The sequence below is a fragment of the Rhinopithecus roxellana genome, chromosome 13 (assembly GCF_007565055.1).
Source record: "Rhinopithecus roxellana isolate Shanxi Qingling chromosome 13, ASM756505v1, whole genome shotgun sequence".
Lineage (NCBI taxonomy): Eukaryota > Metazoa > Chordata > Mammalia > Primates > Cercopithecidae > Rhinopithecus > Rhinopithecus roxellana.
This window is the reverse complement of record NC_044561.1, coordinates 28419259-28443164: the sequence shown is the minus strand read 5'-3', so window position 1 is coordinate 28443164 and position 23906 is coordinate 28419259. Positions and strand designations below refer to the sequence as shown.

General features: G+C 53.7%; 1 protein-coding gene across 1 annotated transcript in view; it reads right to left on the bottom strand.

Annotated features, from left to right (window-relative positions):
* Nucleotides 1–23906, bottom strand: part of CELSR1 (cadherin EGF LAG seven-pass G-type receptor 1) — a 186531-nt gene that overhangs the window by 70529 nt on the left and 92096 nt on the right. The window contains 3 exon segments of the mRNA XM_030914895.1: nt 5617–5705; nt 8744–8859; nt 12390–12612. Of these exon segments, the coding sequence (XP_030770755.1) occupies nt 5617–5705; nt 8744–8859; nt 12390–12612 (428 nt within the window).

Sequence of the window (23906 nt, the reverse complement as noted above, 5' to 3'; positions counted from 1 at the left end):
CGTGACCTCACCCAGGGGACCACACAACTGTCTAACCATGGCAGATCTGCGGAGCCCAGGAAGAGTCCCATCAAAAAATCGCACCCTGACACAAGTGTCTAGGTGGAAGCCCTCGAGTTTTTAGAACATTTGCAGAAACAGAGAAGCTCCCCCGACCCCAGGGGTGCTCTGGGGGCACACTGCTCACTCTCCTTGGAACTTTGGGGTTTAATGTGCAGCATAGACCCAAGAGGTTTTGAATGACCTGACAAGCAACAGGTGAGCAATCCCTAATGACAGCAGGACCTAGGGGTCATCTCAAGGTCATGGAAATCTCAAAGCACTTAGATCCTCTGGCTCAACAGAAGCAGAGGCTGGTCGTCCAGAGGAGGTTCGCTGCAACCGGACCTCATGCTGTCTTTATAAAAGCACTTTCCGCAGCATGCCAAAGACAGCCCCGCGCCATCTCAGAATCACCAGAACCAGAGGAAGCCAAATTGCTGAGGCGGGGTCTCGAGGACTGCAGCAGCCAGCTCAGGCATGGGGCTTCACCGCGTGTGGTCTAGCCACATGTGGCCAGCACGGCGATCGCGACAAGCACAGCACCGTCCCCGGCCACGTGATGGATGCCGAGCGCCCCTTGAAGACCACCTGCCGCCCACGTAGACGCTGCTGCCTCAAGCCCCGGCCCAGGGTCTTGCATCTCCACCTGAAGCTACCAGGACTCCGTCTAGCTGAGCTCCGGTCTCACTAGCCCAGTGGTTCTCATCCAGGGCATGACCTCAGGGCCCTGACAATGATGAAGACCTCTTGGTTGTCAAAACTGGGTTAGGGGAACAGCTGCAGTCTAGCGACCAGAGGTCAGCAATGCTGCCCAGAACAGGCCTCCCAATGAAGGATCATCGTCCCCAAGGGGCAGCAGCGCCCAGGTGGGAAATCCCAGCACAGCTGCTCACCACCTCCCACATCTGCTTCATGCGGATCTCCCAGCAGCTCTGGGCCTCCTGGCGCCCCACCTCACTGCCTCACCTCACAGCCCACTCATGGGTCCCCAGCAGGCCACACCGCCTCGTGTCCATGTCAGGCACTACCTTCCCAGCATGTCCTTGCCTCCACAGCTGGCAAGGAGGTTGTGCTCCAAGCTCTGGGCAGGCTCAGCTGGCTTTGGAAGACACCAGGGCCAGGTGGGCACGAGCCACCCTTGCTTCCCCAGGGTCCCGTTAAACATCGTGCTGGCACATCTGTGCCCCCGACTCTGCCAGGAGCTCCTGGAGCAAGGTAGCATCTAAACGTGATTCCCCGCAGGCAGCCTCAGGGAAGCACCATCAGGGAATGAGCGCTCAGTGCAGCCCCGAGGGTCCCCGTCCTCCCGGACGGCCCCTCCCCAGCACTGCCTCTGTGGGGAGGGAGCTTCTCCCCACACCTCCCAAACACCCAGGATGCCCAGGGCAATGGGGGAGCAGCAAACACTTAAAGCTAATGAGGGCAAAACCTGATTCTCAAGTGGGAAGAACGGTTTTCCTTTTCCGTCAGGCACTTTCGCCCTTTTGGAAGTTTGTGGTGGGAACACTTTCAAACCAGCCTTGGGGAGAAAACAAACAAACAATCACGCTGGGGGTGAAGCAATGACTGAAACTGCTCCACGCGGCCCCAAACCTCCCGGGGTGGTTGCGGGAGTGGGGGCTATGCAGTTTCATCTGTGCTTGGCGGAGCTCCACACAAATGCACAAGTGCCTGCCTTTGAAAAGACCTTCCTGGAAGCATGTCTGACTCCAATGCACCCTTTGGTTTTGCTGAAGGTGAATTAGACCAATAAACCTTCTCGTCTAAAAGGTCATCAAGCAGAAAGGAAAAATAAACAGACTCTGCCTGCTCCCTGCCTGGGAGGGTTCCCTACCCCGCGGCTTCTGGTGGCATTGGCCAGTGGCAAGCCACATGGGAGGATAGAGTGAGGGAGGGGAGGGGTACCAGGAGGGCCCCAGGCTGGCTGTGCCTCTAACACAGGGGTGGCCTGTGCCCCTCTCCTGTGGCTTCTGACCAGGACCCCTTCTCTCTGGACTCCAATCTGCCATTTCCCTTGATGCTCAAGGACTAAGGGCTGTCACAGCTCTGCTGGCACTGCCTCTAGCCGTGGGTTCCACACTGCCCCTCATGGATGCCCCACGCCCTGCCCAGCCCTTTGTAAATAACTCTTCCAGGGCTGGTCCCACTGGAGCACCCCATCTGCTTCCTGTGAGGACCCTGACTGCTCCACCAGCCTGGCAGCTCCCAGGCCCTGTGTACTGGCGGGTGGGGGAAGGGTCCCCGCAGGTTGCACATGGACGCAGTGCAGGAAGCCACTGACAGGCGATACCCAGGAGGTCACGCTCAGACCTAAAATGCAGGTGGCCCACGCCTCAGAGACACAGCCGCCCTGGAGGGCGGGGGACAGAGAACGAGACTGAAGAGAGGAGGCTGGGCAGCGGCGCGGCCCCCACCAATGCTTCCATCCTCATCACACTGTTGTATGCTGAATTTTTTCAAGTATGTTTTCTTAATCATCCCTAAAAATACAAAAACCAAAACCAGCAAGGTGGCGCAGCAGGTGAATGCAGCGTGCTGGGGAAAGGACACAGCTGGGTGGGGCAGGGGGGACGACCCTCCGCATCAGCCAAGGCAGGTGGGGACGCATGTGCAGGGGGGTTCCCTCGGTCACGCCACCCACCGCCCTCAAGACCACCCTTGTAGCCCTAGCCTTGAGCCCCTCAACCCCTCATTGTCCAGCCCCAACACCTCCTTCCTGTGCGGGCCCCTCCCACCCTGAGCCTGTCCTCTTCCCAAAACCTTCCCTGGTGGCCCAAGGTCACCTCCAAGGTGGCTGCCGGAGGACGGGACCAGAGGTAACCTTGGAGACAAAGCGGAGGCCCAGAGAGGAAAGGAACCAGCCCCCAGAAGATTGTCTTCCTGACCTCAAGCTGGCTCTGCCACCCCTCCAGGCCCCCATACCGCTCACAACCTGACTGGCCCTGCCCCCAGCTCAGGCACACTGCAGAGGAGACCGCTGCACCTGGGTTTGTCAGAGCTGCCACTTGGAGACAAGGTCACGGAGCAGCGGTGCCGTCTCCTCCTCGGGCAGATGCTCATAATCTCTGCTAACACATTCCTAGTGTGTGGCCCCGTCAGACCTCCTAATGGACGCCTAAAGACACAGTCAAAACTGGTTGGTTTCCTCCATCAAATAACCTCAGGCAAGACAGAGAAGCATCCAGCGCTCACAGGAAAGGCCTAATCCCGCACGGGGGGCTGTGCTCAGGCACCGCTGAAAGGACCTGGCCCTAGACACGGAAGCCGTGGATCCCGGTAATCCACCGTCCTCTGTTTATGTTCTTACGTGAGGCCCCTCTCCTCCGGGACAGTGCAGGTGGCGTCCTGCACGGTGACTTTGCTCCTCTGAGCACCTGGAAGGGGGCGGCGGCAGGCGGGCCCCAGTAAACACTCACTGTGTTCAGAGCCAGGGCCGAGTGTGGACAGAGGTGACCGCAGCGGTGTCCTGGCTGCGAGTCCCTCCACAACTGCGGGCACACTGTTGCTTCTGCCATAGGCAGACGATGATTCTGGAGTACTGGGCACCGATGGGGAGACCAAGGGGGACTCAACCTCCCCCCGCCCACCCCCTCCCCAGCAAAAAACGTTCATCCCTGGACTTCGTTTTCTGACACGCGCAGAAAGGAAAATGTGCCACCTATGCCCTACGCTTCCCTGACGATGGGGCACAGTCTCTAGGGTCCCCTGTGGCCCAGCCCTTGGGAGGCACCACCCCAGGGGGCATCAAGCTCTGATGTCCAGCCCCAGCTGGCTGGAAGGGCACAACAGGAAGGGTCACAGGGTCAGAGCAGGCAGCGCCAGGCAGCAGGACGCAGGGGCCACCCGTGCAGCTCACCCAGGTGAATGCACTTAACACTGGCTAGCACTGCCCCACACAGCCAAAGGACGGCACCATATCAAGAAAAGACTCAGTCTTTGAAATGGACAATGGCAGCAAATGGATCCGCGTCTGTGAGGGCTGCCCTATTCCTTTTGCTCAGCCCTGAGCCCCTCATCCCACCAGCCCCTGCGCCTCTGTCGAGCACACGGCTCTCCATCCATCAGCCAGGCCCCACTAGGGGTGACATCCAACGTGCAGCAGCCCAGACCCCGCCCAGACACCTGCCAGCCTTCTCTCAATATCCCCCCAAACCCCACCAGCACCTCCCATCTGTCCTCCTCCCAAATGAGGCTCAAGCTCCACCTGCCCTGGGCTGGCACTGATGGGACAGAGGACAAAAACCATGGTCTCTGTGCAGGTGACCACTACTTGGAGTCTGTGTGGCATGCCTGGGAGATGATGGGATATTCAAGGCAGATGTGAGGGGTGGGTCAGGGAGGTAGAGGGACGCCGGTGGACAGCACGGAAAGGAGAGTGAAAGCCGGTGGACGCAGCACTGCGACCTCAGGCCCAGTGACTGGACCCCAAATGCTGGCGAGTCGCAGCCAGACACAGTGGCTGTGAAAGAAGGAAGACGCCTGTCTCCACAGAAGGAACTGGCTCAATTCTCCTGGAGGACAGAGGATCCCTCATCTGCCAACCAAGCTTGGGCCTCGGCCTTGTGGAAGTCTGGGAAGTGGGGCACAGGGGGGACAACTGGGCTCCAGGAGGGGCCAGTAAGACCCCCGCAGACCCCATGAGCACGTGCGGGCACACCCTGGAGCTTCCCAAGAAGAGAAAAGGGGTTTGCACCATCACAGCCGTGGACAGCATGGCATTTGGATGCAAAAAACAATGTGTTTCCTGACAAGCCAAGGAACAGCAAAATAAAGCGAAACCAAAACCACCTGGGCGGCCTTCATGGCACTTCCTTGGACAGTGTTCTGGCTTTCCAGTTTACATCCAGGGAGAGTGGACAATCTTGGCCACAGAGTCGTGTATCAACGGCCCAGAATTTCAGCCACTAGTAAATACTCTGGCCAAGGTAGCTGCAAATGAATAAGCCTCTTCTGTGTCCTTCCCCCAGTGAAGGTGATCTCCAGGGTCCATGTCCCTCCCCGACACAAAGCTCCAGGCGGGAGGACTAGGACCCCACCACAGGGCTCAGGTGTATTTACACAGATCCTCCACAAATGTGCATTTCCTAAACCACTTTTTCCAATAGCACATTTAAAAAACATTTCAGAGCACAAATGTCTTAAGCTTAAGACAGAAAATCTACCAGGGCACCTTTTTTCCTTTCTTTTCATTTTTTTTTTTTTTTTTTTTTTTTTTTTTTTTTTTCCAGATGGAGTTTTGCTCTGTTACCTAGGCTGGAACGCAGTGGCACAATCTCGGCTCACCATAACTTTCGTCTCCCAGGCTCAAGTGATTCTCCTGCCTCAGCCTCCTGAGTAGCTGGGATTACAGGCACCCACCACCACGCCCAGCTAATTTTTTAATTTTTGTATTTTTGGTAGAGACAGGGTTTCACCACATTGGCTAAGCTGGTCTCAAACTCCTGACCTCAGGTAATCCACCCACCTCGGCTTCTCAAAGTGCTGGGATTACAGGCATGAGCCACTGTGCCCTGCTCCAGGGCACCTTCTTGAGCGACCCTGGGGCCAGGGGGGAAGTGGTGGGGACCGTCTTACCTTGTTATAGTACTGCACCTGCACAGAATGCCACCGCCCGTCACTTACACCGCCGGGAACCTTCGGTGCCACAGTCGTCGTCGTCTCACCTGCACGGTGGGAGGGAGATCCAGAGAGAAAGCAGAGGTTGGCAGGGCCTACTGGGGACTGAGGATCGGGCTGTGAGGCATTGGGGGAGACAGGTGCACATGGCCACGTCCTCCCTCCCCTCCCCCACAGCACCATGGTGGGAGGCGCCCACCACTCCATCCATTTTCTTTTCTGGTTACAAAAGTAATTCTTGTTCCTCTTTTCTGGTTTTGTTTGTTTTGAGATGGAGTCTCACTCTGTCACCCAGGCTGGAATGCAGTGGCGTGATCTCGGCTTACTGTCACCTCCGCCTCCTGGGTTCAAGCGATTCTCCTGCCTCCGCCTCCTGAGTAGCTGGGGATTACAGGCGCCTGCCATCATGCCCAGCTAATTTTTGTATTTTTAGTAGAGATGGGGTTTCGCCATGTTGGCCAGGCTGGTCTCGAACTCCTGACCTCGTGATCTGCCTGCCTTGGCCTCCCAAAGTGCTGAGATTACAGGCGTGAGCCACTGCACCTGGCCTTGTTCCTCTTTTTTAAATATGACAAAATGTAAGCACAGAAAACCCATCTGTCTGTTGGTACAGCAGTCACACCTACACCGCACCAGTGGTCGAATTGTTTTTCCTATGCATTGCATCAATGTAAACAAAATCATCAAAACCAATTCCCCTTTAGGTCACTTAATCAAATAAATGTCATCTCAGGTTTTTAACAACTCTTAAATCACATAACATGTCCCATCGTGAGGTTGCAGATGCGTCTCTTGTGCATCTTTGCTTCGGGGTGGTTGTTACTTTCACCCCTTGAGCTCCTGCTGCAGTGGGGCGGGCGAGTCCCTTTGGGGATTCTGGAGCACAACCCTGATTCAGCAGCAGCTGGGAGGAAGGAGGTTCAGGGGCACCAAAGGACAGGTGCGGTGGGTACCAGGTCCCAGGCAGGGAATGCCGTCTCCAGGGAACCAGCAGGAGTTCTGGAAACAGGGGTGTGGGAGACACTGGCCAGAGGAATAGCCTAATCCCAACTCACAGAGCCTGGAGGGCTGTGGCCATCGCTCCCACAGTGGCTGGCTGCTGTTACAGGTGCCTCCCTTTCTTTACTGTGTATAGAAAACCAAGCTCCATCCTCTACCATCACACACATGTCATTCAACACGGGCCAGGGTTCCAGAGACGGAAGCACCTCTGAGCCATCGTGGTGAACTTCCAGGTGAAGGAGGAGATGGCAGAATTCACTCCTAAAAGTCAAGTGTGCCAGGTTGAGCCTGGTGGCTCACACCTGTAATCCCGGCACTTTGGGAGGCCAAGGTGGGAGGATCACTTGAAGTCAGGAGTTCAAGACCAGCCTGGCCAACACAGTGAAACCCAGTCTCTACTAAAAATACAAAAATTAGCCAGGCATGGTGAAATGTGCCTGTATTCCCAGCTACTTGAGAGGCTGAGGCATGGGAATCGCTTGAACCTGGGAGGTGGAGGTTGCAGTGAGCCAATATTGCACCACTGTACTCCAGCCTGGGTGAAAGAGTAAGACTGTCTCAAAACAAGAACAAAAACAAAAAAAAGTCATGTGTGCCAGAAAAACACAGATACCTGTTGGAAGTCTGGAGAAATGTTCTTTCCTAACAACTGGAATAACATGTTTAATGGCCTTGTCAATATATATATATATTTTTAAAAGAGACAGGGTCTCGCTATGTTGCCCAGGCTGGTCTTGAACTTCTGGGCTCAGTCTGCCTTCCTTAGCCTCTCAAAATGCTAGGATTACAGGCATGAGCCACCTTGCCTGGCCAACCTTTTCATGGAGTCTCTGTCACCCAGGTTGGAGAGCAATGGCATGATCTCGGCTCGCTGCAACCTCCACCTCCCAGGTTCAAGCGATTCTCCTGCCTCAGCCTCCTGAGTAGCTGGGATTAGAGGCATGTGCCACCACACCCGGCTAATTTTTGTATTTTTAGTAGAGACAGGGTTTCACCATGTTGGCCAGGCTGGTCTCTTAACTCCTGACCTCAGGTGATCTGCCCACCTCAGCCTCCCAAAGTGCTGGGGATTACAGGTATGAGCCACTGCACCCAGCCAGCATCAATATTTTTAATCTAGAGATGTACCACAATGTAATGATTCCTTGGTTTCTGAAAACATGAACCAGATCATCCACATTTCCAGCATTATAAATAACACTGTTATGAACATCTTTTATTATTATTATTTTTTGAGACGGGGTCTCGCTCCATCACCAGGCTGGGGTGCAGTGGCGCAATCTCGGCTCACTGCAATCTCTGCTTCCTGGGTTCAAGCAATTCTCCTGCCTCAGCCTCCTGGGTAGCTGAGATTACAGGTGTCCACCACCATGCCCAGCTAATTTTTGTATTTTTAGTACAGATGGGGTTTCACTATGTTGGTCAGGCTGGTCTTCATCTCATGACCTCGTGATTCACCCGCCTTGGCCTCCCAAAGTGCTGGGATTACAGGTGTGAGCCACCGTGCCTGGCCTAGTTTCGTTTCTAGTGAGTTTGAAGGTTTTCGCACATTAGGAGATGGCCTTATCATTTTTCCTACATTGACTACATTGTCAGGCTGCCTTTTTTTTTTTTTTTTTTTAAAAAAAAAAACAGAGTCTTGCTTTGTCGCCCAGGCTGGAGTGCAGTGGTGCGGTCTCGGCTCACTGCAACCTCGACCTCCTGGGTTCAAGCAATTCTCCTGTCTCACCCTCCCAAGTAGCTGGGATTATAGGCACACATCACTTTGCCCAGCTAATTTTTTTATTTTTAGCAGAGACAGGGTTTCACCATGTTGGTCAGGCTGGTCTCTATCTCGTGACCTCGTGATTCACCTGCCTTGACCTCCCAAAGTGCTGGGATTACAGGCATAAGCCACCGCGCCAGGCCTGTTATGAACATCTTTTTGCACTTTGGATTTCTTCAATAAGACAGGTTCCTAGACCTACAATTGAGGGATGAAAGGATAAGCAGCTTGGAGGTGCTGCACAGGGCGAGGGTCGTTTTAACCCACAAAGTATCTGTGAATTGCTCAGAGCTGCCCTTCCTAGGGAGAAGGCCCCACCTGCAGAGAAGGTGAGCTGCACCTGCTCGTCCACGATCTCCAGAGCGATGAAGTCGTGCTTCTCATTGAAGCGTCCATTGTAGAGCAGCAAGCCATTCCTTTCTTGGGTGGCAAACCTGCAGAGCCAAGCAGAGGCATATCATGGGATGAAGACTCCAGGGTCAAAAGGCTGCCTAGGGGCCGGGTGCGGAGGCTCACGCCTGTAATCCCAGCACTTTGGGAGGCCGAGGAGGGCAGATCACGAGGTCAGGAGATCAAGACCATTCTGGCTAACATGGTGAAACCCTGTCTCTACTAAAAAAAAAAAAAAAAAATACAAAAAATGAGCCGGGCGTGGTGGCGGGCGCCTGTAGTCCCAGCTACTCAGGAGGCTGAGGCAGGAGAATGGCGTGAACCCCGGAGGCAGAGCTTGCAGTGAGCCGAGATTGCGCCACTGCACTCCAGCCTGGGCAACAGAGTGAGACTCCATCTCGGGAAAACAAACAAAAAAAATGGCTGCCTAGGAATGAAAAGCCCAGTCAGAGGAGGGCAAGCACGTGGGGCTACAATTCAGGAAAGAATGGTGTCAGGCATGCATCCTTCTCATAGGAGCAGACAGCCCATCAAGCTTGATAAGCAGTGTTCTTTTCTGGAAGTAGCAAACCAGAATCCATGGAGAATCTGGTTACTATGGCCTGTAGAATGCAAAAAATATCCCATTTGCACAACATGCTACAAGTATGACCAGGAGCCAGGACACCTGTTACAGATGTTTGGACACAGCACTGCTGCTGTGAACAGATCCCCTCGTGTGTGCGCCAGGGCATGGGGACCTGGTACCTTCCCAGGAGGGGATGATGCTGTTGGAAGGACCCCTCTTAGCCCCGCCCCCCCCCCGCCCGTAGTCAGCCACAATAGCATCTTTTGGTGCCCAAACATGGGTCAAAAAGACCCCAGGGCCTTTGCACCAGCTGCCCCCTACACCAGAAACAATCTTCCCAGGCTTTGCAGATCGCTCAGGGGTCAACTCAGCTGTACCTGCCCTGACTCATTTTACTCCAAGTTGCCCTCAACTCCCATCAGCCTATGACATCACTCAGTTTCTGAAATCATGCTGCTGACTCACTGGTTTATAAGAATGCATGATCCGTAAGGGGAGGAACTGCAGCTCTCATTCCCTGCTGCATTCCAGAGCCCAAAGAGGATCTGGTCCATATCAGCGCTTAATATGGGCTGTGTGAATAAATGAAAGGAAGGGGCATGAACAGACGCCTGAACATGAACAGGCCTGTCAGAACTCAGAGCATGCAGAGCAAAAAACCACCTGCTCTGGCAGGAGATCATCGAATTCTCAGAAATCCTTCTCCCACCCAGGGGCCCAGGCAGGGGGTCTTCAGACCCAAATCACCACAACACCTCCCCCACCTCCCTGGTTTCAGAGAACTTGGCAAACCTTCTGAGTGAGCTTGGGACGGGTTCCTGAACTAGCTGGGTGTCTCCACCATCAGAGATCTGTGGCAGGAACTCCTTTTGACTTAAGGTTGGTTTATCCATTTTCCTGCAGGAGTCGGCCTGAGCCAGCCTGGAGCATCTGACCTCAGCCTTTTTCTTGAGTTAAAATTGATGGTTTCGGCTAGCCGGTGGCTCACACCTGTAATCCCAGCACTGTGGGAAGCCGAGGTGGGTGGATCACCTGAGGTCAGGTTGACCTGCCCGGCCAACATGGTGAAACCTCGTCTCTACTAAAAATACAAAATTAGCCAGCATGGTGGTGAGCGCCTATAATCCCAGCAACTTGGGAGGCTGAGGCAGGAGAATTCCTTGAACCTGGGAGGCGGAAGTTGCAGTGAGCCGAGATCCCACCGCCACTGCACTCCAGCCTGGCAACAAAGCGAGACTCCGTCTCAAAAACCAAAAAACAAACAAAAAACTGACGGTTCCCAACTGTCCCTCGAACCCCCTCTACTTAGAATGCCAGCAAGAACTGACGACCAACACTAAAGAAAAACACCCACACAGCACACTGATGCTTGGGCAGGGAATGAGCAGGGAGAAGGGATCTTAATGACAATGGGGCCAACTCAGTGCAGGTTTGTTTCCCGAGACTCAGCCCCTGGGTCACACCCGAGACTCAGCCCCTGGGTCACACCTGATGCCCTTTGGTTGGTTTCACTTCTGTGCTGTTCCCTTTGGACCCAGGTGGGGGCTGTTGGGCGGTGTCAGCGTCCAACAGTCCTGCACGGCTCCCCTGGCAAGCACACATACACCACTGGCGACGGAGCAATAAAGAAGGGACCCAAAGCCGAGGGGAGGGTTGGAAGAATGCAAGCAAAAAGAGGAAAGGCCAGAAAACAGAAACCGAGGCCCGGAGAGGGGGCCGGGGAAGGAGGAGGAAAGAACAAAGGGCCGGGCGGATGAGAGGCAGCTGGGAACAGAGCCCGGAGCCCACTGGGGAGCCTGGACACTTGGCAAAGAGAAACTAGAAAGAGGAGAAGGAGCATGAAAGCACCCACCTGAAACAAAAGCAGCTAGGCGCCCCCAACCTGGCCCCTCACAGCGGCTCTCAGAGGCTCAGGAGGGTTCTGCCCACAGCCCCCACCACTCCCAAAGTGTAACTGCCCTGGAAGCTTGGGGAGGGACCTTACGATTTTACTTTTAAAGGCATTCCCTACAAGACCCTCAGTGATTTAGTGTCAGCTCTGATTGTTTAGCCAACATCACACATAAGGGAAATCCTTCCTAATTGTCCAGTGCAATAATCTCAGAAATTCAGGCCGGGCGCGATGGCTCAAGCCTGTAATCCCAGCACTTTGGGAGGCCGAGACGGGCGGATCACGAGGTCAGGAGTTCGAGACCATCCTGGTGAACACGGTGAAACCCCGTCTCTACAAAAAATACAAAAACTAGCCGGGCGAGGTGACGGCGCCTGTAGTCCCAGCTACACGGGAGGCTGAGGCAGGAGAATGTCGTGAACCCGGGAGGCGGAGCCTGCAGTGAGCTGAGATCCGGCCACTGCACTCCAACCTGGGCGACAGAGCAAGACTCCGTCTCAAAAAAAAAAAAAAAAAAAAAGAAATTCAGAATCTGACAAGCAGCAGCAGGATCATTCCCTTGTGCAGACATTTAATCAAACATGATCAGAGGTGGAGAGGAGAGTGGTGGTCACCAGAGGCTGGGGAGGGAGCAGGGAAGGGGCTGAAGAGAAGTGGGTTAAGGGGTACAAAGACACAGAAGGAGTAAGTGTGTGTGTGTGTGTGTGAGATGGAGTACTCGCTCTGTTGCCCAGGTTGGAGTGCAGTGGCACAATCTTGGCTCAATGCAACCTCCACCTTCTGGTTCAAGTGATTCACATCTCAGCCTCCCAAGTAGTTGGGATTGCAGGTGTAAACCACCACATCCAGCTAATTTTTGTATTTTTAGTAGAGACGGGATTTTGCCATGTTGAGCAGGCTGGTCTCAAACTCCCAACCTCAGGTGATTCGCCCGCCTCGACCTCCCAAAGTGCTGGGATGACAGGTGTGAGCCACCGCACCCTGGCCTGGAGCTACTGAACTATCAAAGGCCACACAGGGAGGACACCGACATCACGGTCTGGAGGGATGGGGTGCACAGAGAAGCCCGCCCTTTCCTGAAGAGACCTGTGTGGTGCGGCAGGACACACACTCACGTGAGGGAGACGGTGAAGTGGAATCGCTGTCTCAGGCCCCGGAAGGTGACGAAGGACCGGGGCGGGAAGCTCCTGGTGGTCACCTCACAGTAGGGCCTCTCGTACTCGCCGGGAGGACAGACGCAGTGGAAGCCACCGATGAGCAGGTTCACGCAGGTGCCCCCGTTCTTGCACACCCCGTTGGCACAGCGGCCTGAGCGGGCATCCACCTCACAGTGCTCTCCTGGGGGACGAGAGGAAGACGCCAGAGAGGTTACCAACCAGCCAGGGAAGAGCCAACGAGCCTGTCACAGACCCCGGACACGCCCCAGCCACAGAGTCAGCTGCTGAAAGAAAACCTGACTGACTCCAGGTCAGGTCTGTGACATGAACAGAAACCCCTGAGTTCCCGAGGACTTGCCCAGAGCCGTGCCAGAGTTGGCTGCACCCAGCTACTGGTGGGCGAGCTAAGGATGGTGGCTGGGGGGTTTCCACAAAGCTCTCTCTGGGGTCAAAGAAACAGCAGCAATGAGCCATTCCCAGCCTCCAGCCCCGTTCAGAGCACCCTGCAGGCTGAGCTGGACTCCTCTGAGCGGAACGCCTAGAAACAGACCAGAGGGCCTCACGCCCTCTCCCCACACCTATGCCTGTGCCATAGCAGAACACGGCAAAGTCTCATCAGAGATTCGGAGCATGCTGTCATCACTAGACCCAAAGGCCACCTTCTCAGCAGGCCGCCTGCCCTGCCTGCCGTCCGCCCTCCCACAGACACCTCACACTGGCCACCCCTGGATTCCAACTCAGTTCTAATCTGGCCCGTCTCGACCACCAGCCTGTGAGCTCCTGAAGGGCAGGCACCACCCTACTCTGATGTCCTCCTCAGAGTTTAAACTCTTCTGTGACAGGAAGGTTCTGGAAGCTTTCCAAGAAAACCAGCCGGGCAGCCCACAGCCTCTCTCCCCGTCTGCCCTCAGACTAGGAGTACTCAGAACCTCATCTGCTCGGAGGGGCTCAGCATTCGCCACGCTTTGAACAAGTTGTTCCTGCACTGGCCACTGCATCCTCCAGCAGCCAGGTGTATGGCTGGTGACACTCCCGCCCCCAGACGGGGATGGTGGCCCACAACCCGCACAGCCCATACTGCCTCCTCTGCCTCCACCACCTGGGGTAGACATTGGCCAGAGACCCCTCACAGACCTTTAGAGGCTTCCAACAACCAGAAAATTCCCAGCAACATTCTCTCCCAGGTACAAAATTTTAAATGAACGCATTTTAAAATAAAAGTATTATGTTCACAAACAAACAAAAAAACACAGTGTAAAAAGTATGGCGTGGGCCGGGCGTGGTGGCTCGTGCCTGTAATCCCAGCATTTTGGGAGGCCAAGGTGGATGGATCACCTGAGATCAGGAGTGTGAGACCAGCCTGGCCAAACTGGGGAAACCCTGTCTCTACTAAAAATACAAAAATTAGCTGGGTGTGGTGGCGCACACCTGTAATCCCAGCGACTTAGGAGGCTGAGGCGGGAGAATTGCTGGAACCCGGGAGGCGGAGGCCGCAGTGAGCAGAGATTGCGCCACTGCACTCTAACCTGGGCAACAGAGCAAGACTCCGTCTCAAGTCATAGTATTCCATCAGAGGACCACGTCAAAACTTACATCACTCCAGTCGACGGGCATGTGGGCTATTTATAGTTTTCGTTTATGGCAAATGACTTTTCAGTAAACATTCTCCTGTATAAACCCTGATGTGCTTTAAGATTCTGGAGAAAATCCCTAACACTACTGAATCAAAGGTCACACACAAGTGACATTTTTTTTTTTTGAGACAGAGTCTCACTCTGTCGCCCAGGCTGGAGTGCAGTGCTGTGATCTAGGCTCACTGCAACCTCCGCCTCCTGGATCCAATCAATTAGCCACCATGCCCGGCTAATTTTTGTATTTTTAGTAGAGACAGCATTTCACCATGTTGGCTGGGCTGGTCTCAAGGGATCAGCCTGCCTCAGCCTCCCAAAATGCTGGGATTACAGACATGAGCCACTGCACCTGGCCACAAGCGACATTTTGATGGATATTTCCAAACCACCATCTTCAAAAGGCTACACATACCCACTCCCACCAATGCAGAGGAGAGAATTTTGTTCTGTCTTCAACACTAGGTATGATCAGTCTTTAAAATATTTTGCATCTCTGACAAATGGATCTCAACGATGTTTTCATTTGCATTTATCTTTGATGAGGCCAGCATCTCTTCCTATTTTATTGGCAATTTACACTCTCTTTCCTGGAAGCTACCTGATCATTCCTGGGTTTGTCTTTCTGCTGGGTTGTTGGTCCTGCTTTTATCATGTTATGCAAGTTCCTTGTAAATTATGAAAACGAACAATTCTGTCATTTTCGTGGCAATTTCCCCCAGCTTAATGTTTAACATTAGGTTTTATGTATTTCTAGTCCCACAGAAATTTTTTGTCTGTATATGATCATATTTATCCATTTTTTTCCTTCATGGCTCTGGTCATCTTGGGTTGTTAAAAGACTGCTACAGGCCAGACGCGATGGCTCACGCCTGTAATCCCAGCACTTTGGGAGGCTGAGGTGGGTAGATGTCTGAGGCCAGGAGTTAAAGACCAGCCTGACCAACATGGTGAAACCCTGTCTCTACTAAAAATACAAAAATCAGCCAGGCATGGTGGCAGGCGCCTGTAATCCCATCTACTCGGAAGGCTGACGCAGGAGAACTGCTTCAACCCGGGAGGCGGAAGTTGTAGTGAGCCAAGATCACACCACTGCACTCCAGCCTAGGTGACAGAGCAAGACTTCATTTAAAAAAAAAAAAAAAAAAAAAAAAAAAAAAAAAAGACTGCTACAAAGATGGAACTTGGGGGACATCCAACGTGAGGACGCTCAGTGCATGACCTAGCGTACCCTTCAAATGACAGCATCTTACTGGAGCCCAGACCTCACCGGAGTCCCCAGAGTGGGATGGCTCCATGATGGGCCCTTGGGACAGGCACTTGCAATGTCTCCCAAGAGGCCTCCAACCACGCTCCGGATGGCCAGCGGGATTCACACAGCCGCTGCCGTGCGCGGCGGACTAATTTGATGCCAACTCAAACAGAATGAAAACACATTTACAATGCCAGTCTGCCTAGGCTGCCATAATCAAGTACCACAGATAGGGGGGCTTATACAACAGACACTTATTTCTCAGAGCTCTGGAGGGTGGAAGCTCAACACCAACCATGGTTCCTGCTGAGGTGGCCCCTGTGGAGGTCTATCTTTCTAGCTTGCAGACGGTGCTTTCCTGCTGCATACAGGAGAGGGCTGTGGTCTCTTCCTCTCCTTACAAGGACTCCAATCGAAGTCTGGGGGCCCCACCCCATGACCTCGCCTAAACCTAATCACCTCCTAAAGCGCCCATCATGAGGCATAGGGCTTCAGTGTAGAAATTTATGAGGGCACAATTCTGGCCAGAGCAGATATGTATGAGACAACTGGCGATTTTAAAAGACTAGTGAACATTAAACTTTATTACCCATTTTTAAAAATAAAGAAATCACGGTGGCTCACACCTGTAATCCCAGCACTTGGGGAGGCCGAGGCAGGCGGATCACCTGAGGTCAGGAGTTCAAGACTAGCCTGACCAACATGGTGAAACCCCATCTCTACTAAAAATACAAAAAGTAGCTGGATGTGGTGGCACATGCCTGAAATCCCAGCTACTCGGGAGGCTGAGGCAGAATTGCTTGAACCCAGAGAGCGGAGGCTGCAGTGAGCCGAGATGGCACCACTGCACTCCAGCCTGGGCAACAAGAGTGACACTTATCTTAAACAAACAACAACAAGAAGAAAAAAAAGAAATCAGGTGCTATCAAGGGTGGGTGCTGAGGTATACCCCGCACCATTCCCCTCCAGGATGGCTCTGGGGTGTGGGTTGCTGATGGCTCATAGCTGAGACCCTGCACTCAGATTTTGCCCTCGCTGAGGCAGCCCCCATCCAGCAACGGGTCAGCGGGGACACAGTGACCAGACTGCCCAACGCAGGCCATCCCTGAGGGGCCATCCCAGCTCTGCAGCATGCTGTGGGGTGGCCAAGGCCTTGTATACCTGCAGGGCAGTCCGACCTTCCCTCTGTCCAGGCCAGGGCCCCTCACTGCCCCCAGCTGTGGCTCCTGAAGGCTCCTCCAAGCTGGGGCTTGGAGTCTGTTTCTCAGGAAGGCCAACCTCAACCACGTGCTCATTTCAGTGAGTTCAGTTGTTAGTTTTAGGAAATCCTGTCAATCCTCCAAGAGAATGCTTCAAATGAGCTTTTGAGGAACAAATGAAACTGATTTATAATTAGCATAACAATCATCAGAGGTAAATGGTGCCTCTGAAGAATCCGAGTTCTCCCTCTACTTCCCCCAGGCACCTCCCAGTCTCCAAGACCAGGCTGCAACACCTAAGAATGTGTAACTGGGCTGGGTGCGGCGGCTCACGCCTGTAATCCCAGCACTTTGGGAGGCCAAGGCGGGTGGATCACGAGGTCAGGAAATCAAGACCATCCTGGCTAACATGGTGAAACCCCGTCTACACTAAAAATACAAAAAATTAGCAGGGCGAGGTGGCGGCGTCTGTAGTCCCAGCTACTCGGGAGGCTGAGGCAGGAGAATCGCGTGAACCCGGGAGGCGGAGCTTGCAGTGAGCCGAGATCGCGCCACTGCACTCCAGCCTGGGAGAAAGAGCTAGACTCCGTCTCTTTAAAAAAACAGATTCCAGTATGAGCCCTCTCAAATACAAGGAGGGCTGAAATCGCTAACCTTTTGCTGAATTTCATGAGCATGCACAGCCTCCACGCCAATAACCCCAAGGGCTCGCAGGCACCAGAGCTGACGAAGGGTCAGAGCCAGGCACAGGCCAGGGGGTGCTTCCTCCTCCTCCCCAAGAGTCAGGACAGGATCCCACCCACCTGTTCTGCACTGGCAGGGGCTGCCCCCAGGGAAATGGGAACAGAGGGGTTTCCCACCCCACTCAGAGTTAAAGCAGACGGAGAGGAGGCAGTCCTAGGCCCTCATCCAGGCTCCCAGCACCCGTGGAGGCTAACCTCCCCACCACTCCCCGCTACTGGGGGTGAGCCCACCACAGATGCCGCACCCTGCCACCCTGCAGGCAGGCCATGTGCACGCACACACCTGCACACCCGTTTGCACAATGCTTATAACCTCCCACATGTATTCACACTTGCAGTGTCCCCCCAGCTACACACACATCCATACACACCTGTTCACACACACACACATTGACACACCCTCATATACACCTCACATCCTGTCACACACAGGTGCATACCTGCACACCCACCTGCACACTCACATGGGCAAGTCACTGCTCGTGGCTTCCTGTACAGGTGGGCGGCTGGCCTTTATAAATCCTGTGTTCACGGCAAGTGTGAAGCTTAAGGTCTATTTCTCCTCCTTTGGACACTTCAAATTACCTTGTTTCTACTTTTAAAATACGTGACATTTGGGAGTGTTTGCTTTCTAAGTTCCAGCCGGTGGCCAAGCAAAGCACACTCTGGAATAACAAAGCCACGGGGAGAGGCTGGGTGTACTCACCCAACCGAGACGGCAAACAGGGCCTGTGGGCCCAGCTCTGCCCTTCCCACAGCCGCCTCTGTCTGTTCCAGGTACTGAGAACCCAGCCTGCGCCCGGGGCTCAAACTCTCCCAGAGGAAGGTGAAGCCCAGGCCCATGACCCCCACGCAGCCTCCCAGTCGCACCTGCCCCGGGCTGGAACTCACTCCCCACTCATCCGAGGGCTGGAAGACTCAACTTCTCACCTCCAGCCTGGGGTTTCCTCTAAAAGGCCCAGGAAAAGGCGGTCCAGCCCTGAGTGAAGACAGCACTTTGCCTGTATCTGGAACGTTTGAATTTGAACTCGCAGACTGGCATTCCTGCTTCCAAATTTGATTTCTAGTGGCCCCCGACGTCCTCAGGCTTCCCTGTGAAAGGGAGGCTGATGGATACAAGCTTGTCCTGCCCCCGTGCAGGGACTGGAGATCAACAGATGGCTGCTAACGCCCGTGCCCGTGAGAGCACAGCGAACCCAAGCACAGGTGTTTGCCCTGCGCTGAAAAGGTCTTGCTCCTTTACATATGTTGCAAATAAAACTAGTCTCCAGAGAATTGTTTGGTTTGCTTTTTTAATGTAGAGTTCTGTTTGCTTTGTTTTCTGTTTGTTTTCATTTTCAGAAAGTAGCTGTATGTGTTTCCCGTGGCTGCCATAACAGATGACCCCAAACTGGAGGCTTAAAACAACTGAAATTCATCCTCTCAGAGTCGCACAGGCCAGGAGTCTGAAATCAAGGTATCAGCAGGGCCCAGCTCCCTCTGGAGGCTCCAGGGTGGATCCCTCCTGCCTCTCCCAGCATCCCAGCGTACCATCGTTCCAATCTCTGCTCTGTCCTCACAAGGCTGTCAAATCTCCCTCTCCTTCCTGTTATTAAAGACACCACGCTGGCAGCGGTGGCTCACGCCTGTAATCCCAGCACTTTGGGAGGCTGAGGCGGGTGGATCACCTGAGATCAGGAGTTCGCTAGCCTGGCCAACATGGTGAAACCCAGTCTCTAATACAAAAATTAACCCAGCGTGGTGGCGAGCGCCTGTAATCTCAGCTACTTGGGAGGCTGAGGCAGGAGAATCCTTTGAACCCAGGAGGTGGAGTTTGCAGTGAGCCAAGGTCACACCACTGCAATCCAGCCTGGGTGACAAGAGCGAAACTCCACCTCAAAAATAAAAAACAAGGCAGAGTGAGTGAAGTGGCTCACGCCTGTCATTCCAGCACTTTGGGAGGCCAAGGCGAGTGGATCACCTGAGGTCAGGAGTTCGAGACCAACCTGGCCAACATGGCAAAACCCTGTCTCTACTAAAAATACAAAAAATTAGCCAGGTATGGTGGCACGTGCCTGTAGTCCCGGCTACTCAGCAGGCTGAGGCAGGAGAATCTCTTGAAGCCAGGAGGTGGAGGTTGCCAAAAATTGCACCACTGCACTCCAGCCTGGGTGACAGAGCAAGGCTGTCTCAAAAAATAATAACAATAAAGAAAAGACATGAGTCATTGGATTAAGGGCCCACTCTAAACCCACGATGCTTAATCTCAAGGACCCAAACTCATTTACATCTGGAAAGACCCTATTTCCAACTGAAGTCTCATTCTGAGATTGTGCGTGGACACGGATTTGGAAGCCACTGCTGAATTCACTACAGTGGCCCTCCACGTTTGTCCCGGAATTGCAATCGCGTACATTCTGGCCTCTGCAAACCCGGTGCCCCGAGAGCAGCAGCGCCTGGCTGGTGGAGCCTTTCCCACGGACCCTTCAGAAGTTGAAGTGTCCAGGACTCCCCGCGTGCTGCTCTCCCTGCTTGCAGGAGATGTTGCTCCCGGCCTTTGCCAGCTCATCCTCCCCCACCCAGCCAGGGAGAGGTGGAGTCCTCATTGCAGCCCCTCCTGCCTCCAGCAGGCCCCTGCACAGCCACAGGCCCCCTCGCCTCACAGCCCCTGCTCCTGCCCCACCCACAGCCTCCAGACCTACTTGTCCCTTGCATCACAACAGCAGAGTGCTCCATGATACTGGACTCACCACGTGTCAGTCCCACGGCTAGAATCCCACTGCTCCATAAAGACCCAGCCTAAGGGGTCTCAGGGCCCGGCCCCCAGCCACACACCCAGCCCCCTCCACACCACACTCATGAGCCTGTGCCAGCCCCACTGTCTCCTTCCTCCTGGGGCGGCCACAGATGGCCCTGAGCAGAGCATACACTGCAGGCCATCCTCCAGCCCACGTCCTCTCTCGGTCTCTCTTGGCTTTCCAGTGCCTGGAGGCCACCCGCATCCCCTCACAGTACCTAAGCTCGGCCCACCTGCCTGCTCAGGGTGCCCCTGGGGCTCTCATCGACTCCAAATCTCCCCTCTCTAGCAATCGCCCCACCAGCTCCACATCTAGCCCTGCTTGTATGATGGTTCCCCCACGCGTTTCTCTCCCCAGCTCTGTGCAGGCAATGACAGGGTCTGTTTGGGGGCCAGTCTGAGACTGTCAGGCACACAGTGAGTGCCCAATAAATGCCTGGTGTGTGCAGGGCATATGCTGAGCACCTGGCAGGGAGGGTTGGCGGGAGTGGGGGGGGTGTGGGGAAGCTGGGTCCATAGCAGGTACTGACAGACGCTTGTGAAATGAAGTCATAAAATACCAGGATTTCCCCTGTTCCAAGCCAATGATTAATGCCTGCACTTAATCCATGAGTTACAAAACCACATCATGCATGTATTTGATTCAAACAGTGCAGGAAAGCTGTTGATGAGGTGAAATAATTTTACAGTTAAAACATCTTTTCTTTTTTTACTAAAGGACCATGAGAACTGTGCAGCAACTGGGCCCTGGATGAACTGGACGAGCTGGGGAAGGTCCTATCTCTGGTTTCCTTAGGGCTGACCCCCAGCACCTCCAGCCTGTACAACGGAGCCAATTCAGGATTCCCCGCAAGGGTTGGTAGTTAAGTATTTGCAGCACAGCACTGCACAGAAGATAACGTTAAGCAAAGCGAGAGTGGATTACGGTGCTGTTTATAGGTAGCTGGAGGGCTCGTTCCTCACCAACCCTCAGGGAGAATCCCGAATTGGGGGCATTTGTAAATGTTCCCACCACGGCTGGGTTGAAAAGAGATGTGATACGACAGTTTTTCATTCTAAAATCATCTGAAGGTAAATAATTCAGGTCAAATTTAGTGAGCTCTGTGTCTTTTAGCTCTATATCTTTTATTTTCTAATAGAGCTTTTATAAGACACACTTTTAATAAAATAAATGTTCAACTATGCTCACTATCAGGATTTACTTTATCTTTCCTTTTCCAGGAATTCTCACTCAAAATAAATTTGTGTTCCCTTTACACCCTAGGATTCCGCTTGGAGTCAAAGGCTTGCTGAGTCATTCAAACCTGGGGGAAATTCCCCCGTACTCTGCACACCCCCATTACAATGGCAGCCTCGCCTCCCATGCCAAGGATAGAGTCCACTGGGCAAACCGACTGCTGTACTCGATCACGCATGCAGCCCGCCAAAAGCTCTCGCTCTCCCCGTAGGAGGGATGCAGGGCTCAGCTTCCTGACTATGGTACAGAAAAGTGTTGTTTTTTTTGTTTGTTTGTTTGTTTTTAATAGAGACAGAGTCTCACTCTGTCACCCAGGCTGGAGTGCAATGGTGCGATCTCGGCTCACAACCTCTACCTCCCAGGTTCAAGCGATTCTCCTGCCTCAGCCTCCTGAGTTGCTGGGATTACAGGTGCACACCACCACGCCTGGCTAATTTTTGTATTTTTAGTAGAGACGGGGTTTCACCATGTTGGCCAGGCTGGTCTCAAACTCCTGACCTCAGGTGATCTGCTCGCCTTAGCCTCCCAAAGTGGCGGGATTACAGGCGCGAGCCTCCACACTCGGCCAGAAAAGCATTCTTAATGGCAAAATAAAAGCTCCCACGAGCCAAGGCCTATCCAGTCCTCATGGCCTCATGCACCTGCCCCGCTACTGGGGACCTGTCCCACACCAGGCTTGGGGCTGGTGCCTGCCCAGAGACCGGAGCACCAGAGCCATCAACCCTCAGCCTAAGGGGCTTCCAGAAAAGCACTAGCTGCACAGGGCTTCAGCAAACGGCTCACCTGCTGCAGGCGGGGGCCAGGTGCTGGTCTGTGAACAAGGAAGGGGATGTCCAGAGGGTCTCCGCGTCATTACATGGAGACTCTGGCAGGGGGCTGGGCACAAGCCCAGGGAAGATACAGGGCATGGGGACAGGTGCAGAGGGCCCAGGCCAGGGGATGCTGATGTGAACCCCTGGCTCAGGAGCTCCAGAACTTACCCCTGGGGGGCTGCTCTAGGAGCTGGGAGAAGAGAGACGCAGGGTCCCAGGGTTCACCCAGAGAGGGGACACAGCAGGCAGAGAACCTCAGGACCTGGGGGAGGGCTGGGAACGTGCTCCAAGAGTGCAAGGGCGTGTAAAGATTGACCACTTAAGTTCTTAAACAGATAAAAAGACAATTCCTTTCTGGTCCTAAGAGACAGGTAAGAGCTTTGAACTAGAAAAACTAGAATTTCCAAAGGCCACAGTGGTAAAACTCAAGCACTTGAGGAAGCCTTAGTTTATGCAGAATTAATGATCAACATGAAACACAAGAACAGAGAACAAGGAGTGAATGGAAGGGCCCAGGAGCAGGAACATAGGACAATTTCAAAGTCAGGTCATTTCGCACAAACACACAAAACCTCAAGTCAACTCAAAGCCCCATCAAAGAGCTCAGTCCTAACACTGGATCCTAGGATGCAGAAAGCACAGTCTTAAAGACACAACCCAGCAGCGTGGCTCATGTGTCAGAAACTTCACTACCAGAGAAAACACACAGATAGGAGGCAAAGAGGGGAACACTACAGGGTTTCTAAGAGAAAAAGGGCATGTCAGAAATGATAAAACACCGCACAAATTTGCCCATCTGTTATTCCAGTCACTCATCCATCCATCCTTCCACACACCCACCCCCACTCATTAACCTACCCCTCCACCCTTCCATCCACCCACTTATTCACCCATGAAGCCGTCTACCCATCCATTGTTCATCCACCCACCCACCCACCCAGCTTCCAAGCACTCACCCAGCTTCCATCCAACGACCCATCACACATCCATCCATCCATCCAACCACCTATCACACATCCATCCAGCCATCCAACCACCCATCACACATCCATCCAGCCATCCAACCACCCATCATGCATCAACCCACCCATCCAACTATCCATCATTCATCCATCTAACCACCATCACACATCCATCCATCCATCCATCCATCCAACCAACCAACCACCCATCACACATCCATCTAGTCATCCAACCACCCATCATGCATCAACCCACCCATCCAACTATCCATCATTCATCCATCTATCCACCATCACACATCCATCCATCCATCCATCCAACCAACCAACCACCCATCACACATCCATCTAGTCATCCAACCACCCATCATGCATCAACCCACCCATCCAACTATCCATCATTCATCCATCTATCCACCTTTCCACCTACTCACCTGCCCACCCGTCCCTCTACCCACTTATCCATCTAATAAACTGCCAGCATGGGCCATTCTTTAGGCACTGGAGTTATAAGAATGAACAAAACAGATCCCTGCCTTCATGGAGTTTCCATCTAGGTAAAAAAAAGTCAGACGTTCAGAAAAAGCAAAACTACATGAAGAATCTTCCAGCAAATGGAAAAAGCAGAGGGGGAAGCTTTGAAGGGGTGCTGGCATGGAGGCTGAGGGGGAGGGGAGAGGAGGGGAAGGGAGGGGAGGGGAGGGGAGAGGAGGGGAGGGGAGATGAGGGGAGGGGAGGGGAAGGTAGAGAAGGAGAGGGGAGAGGAGGGGAGGGGAGGCTGAGGGGAGGAGAGAGGAGGGGAGGGGAGAGGAGAGGAGGGGAGGGGAAGGTAGAGAAGGAGAAGGGAGAGGAGGAGAGGGGAGGGG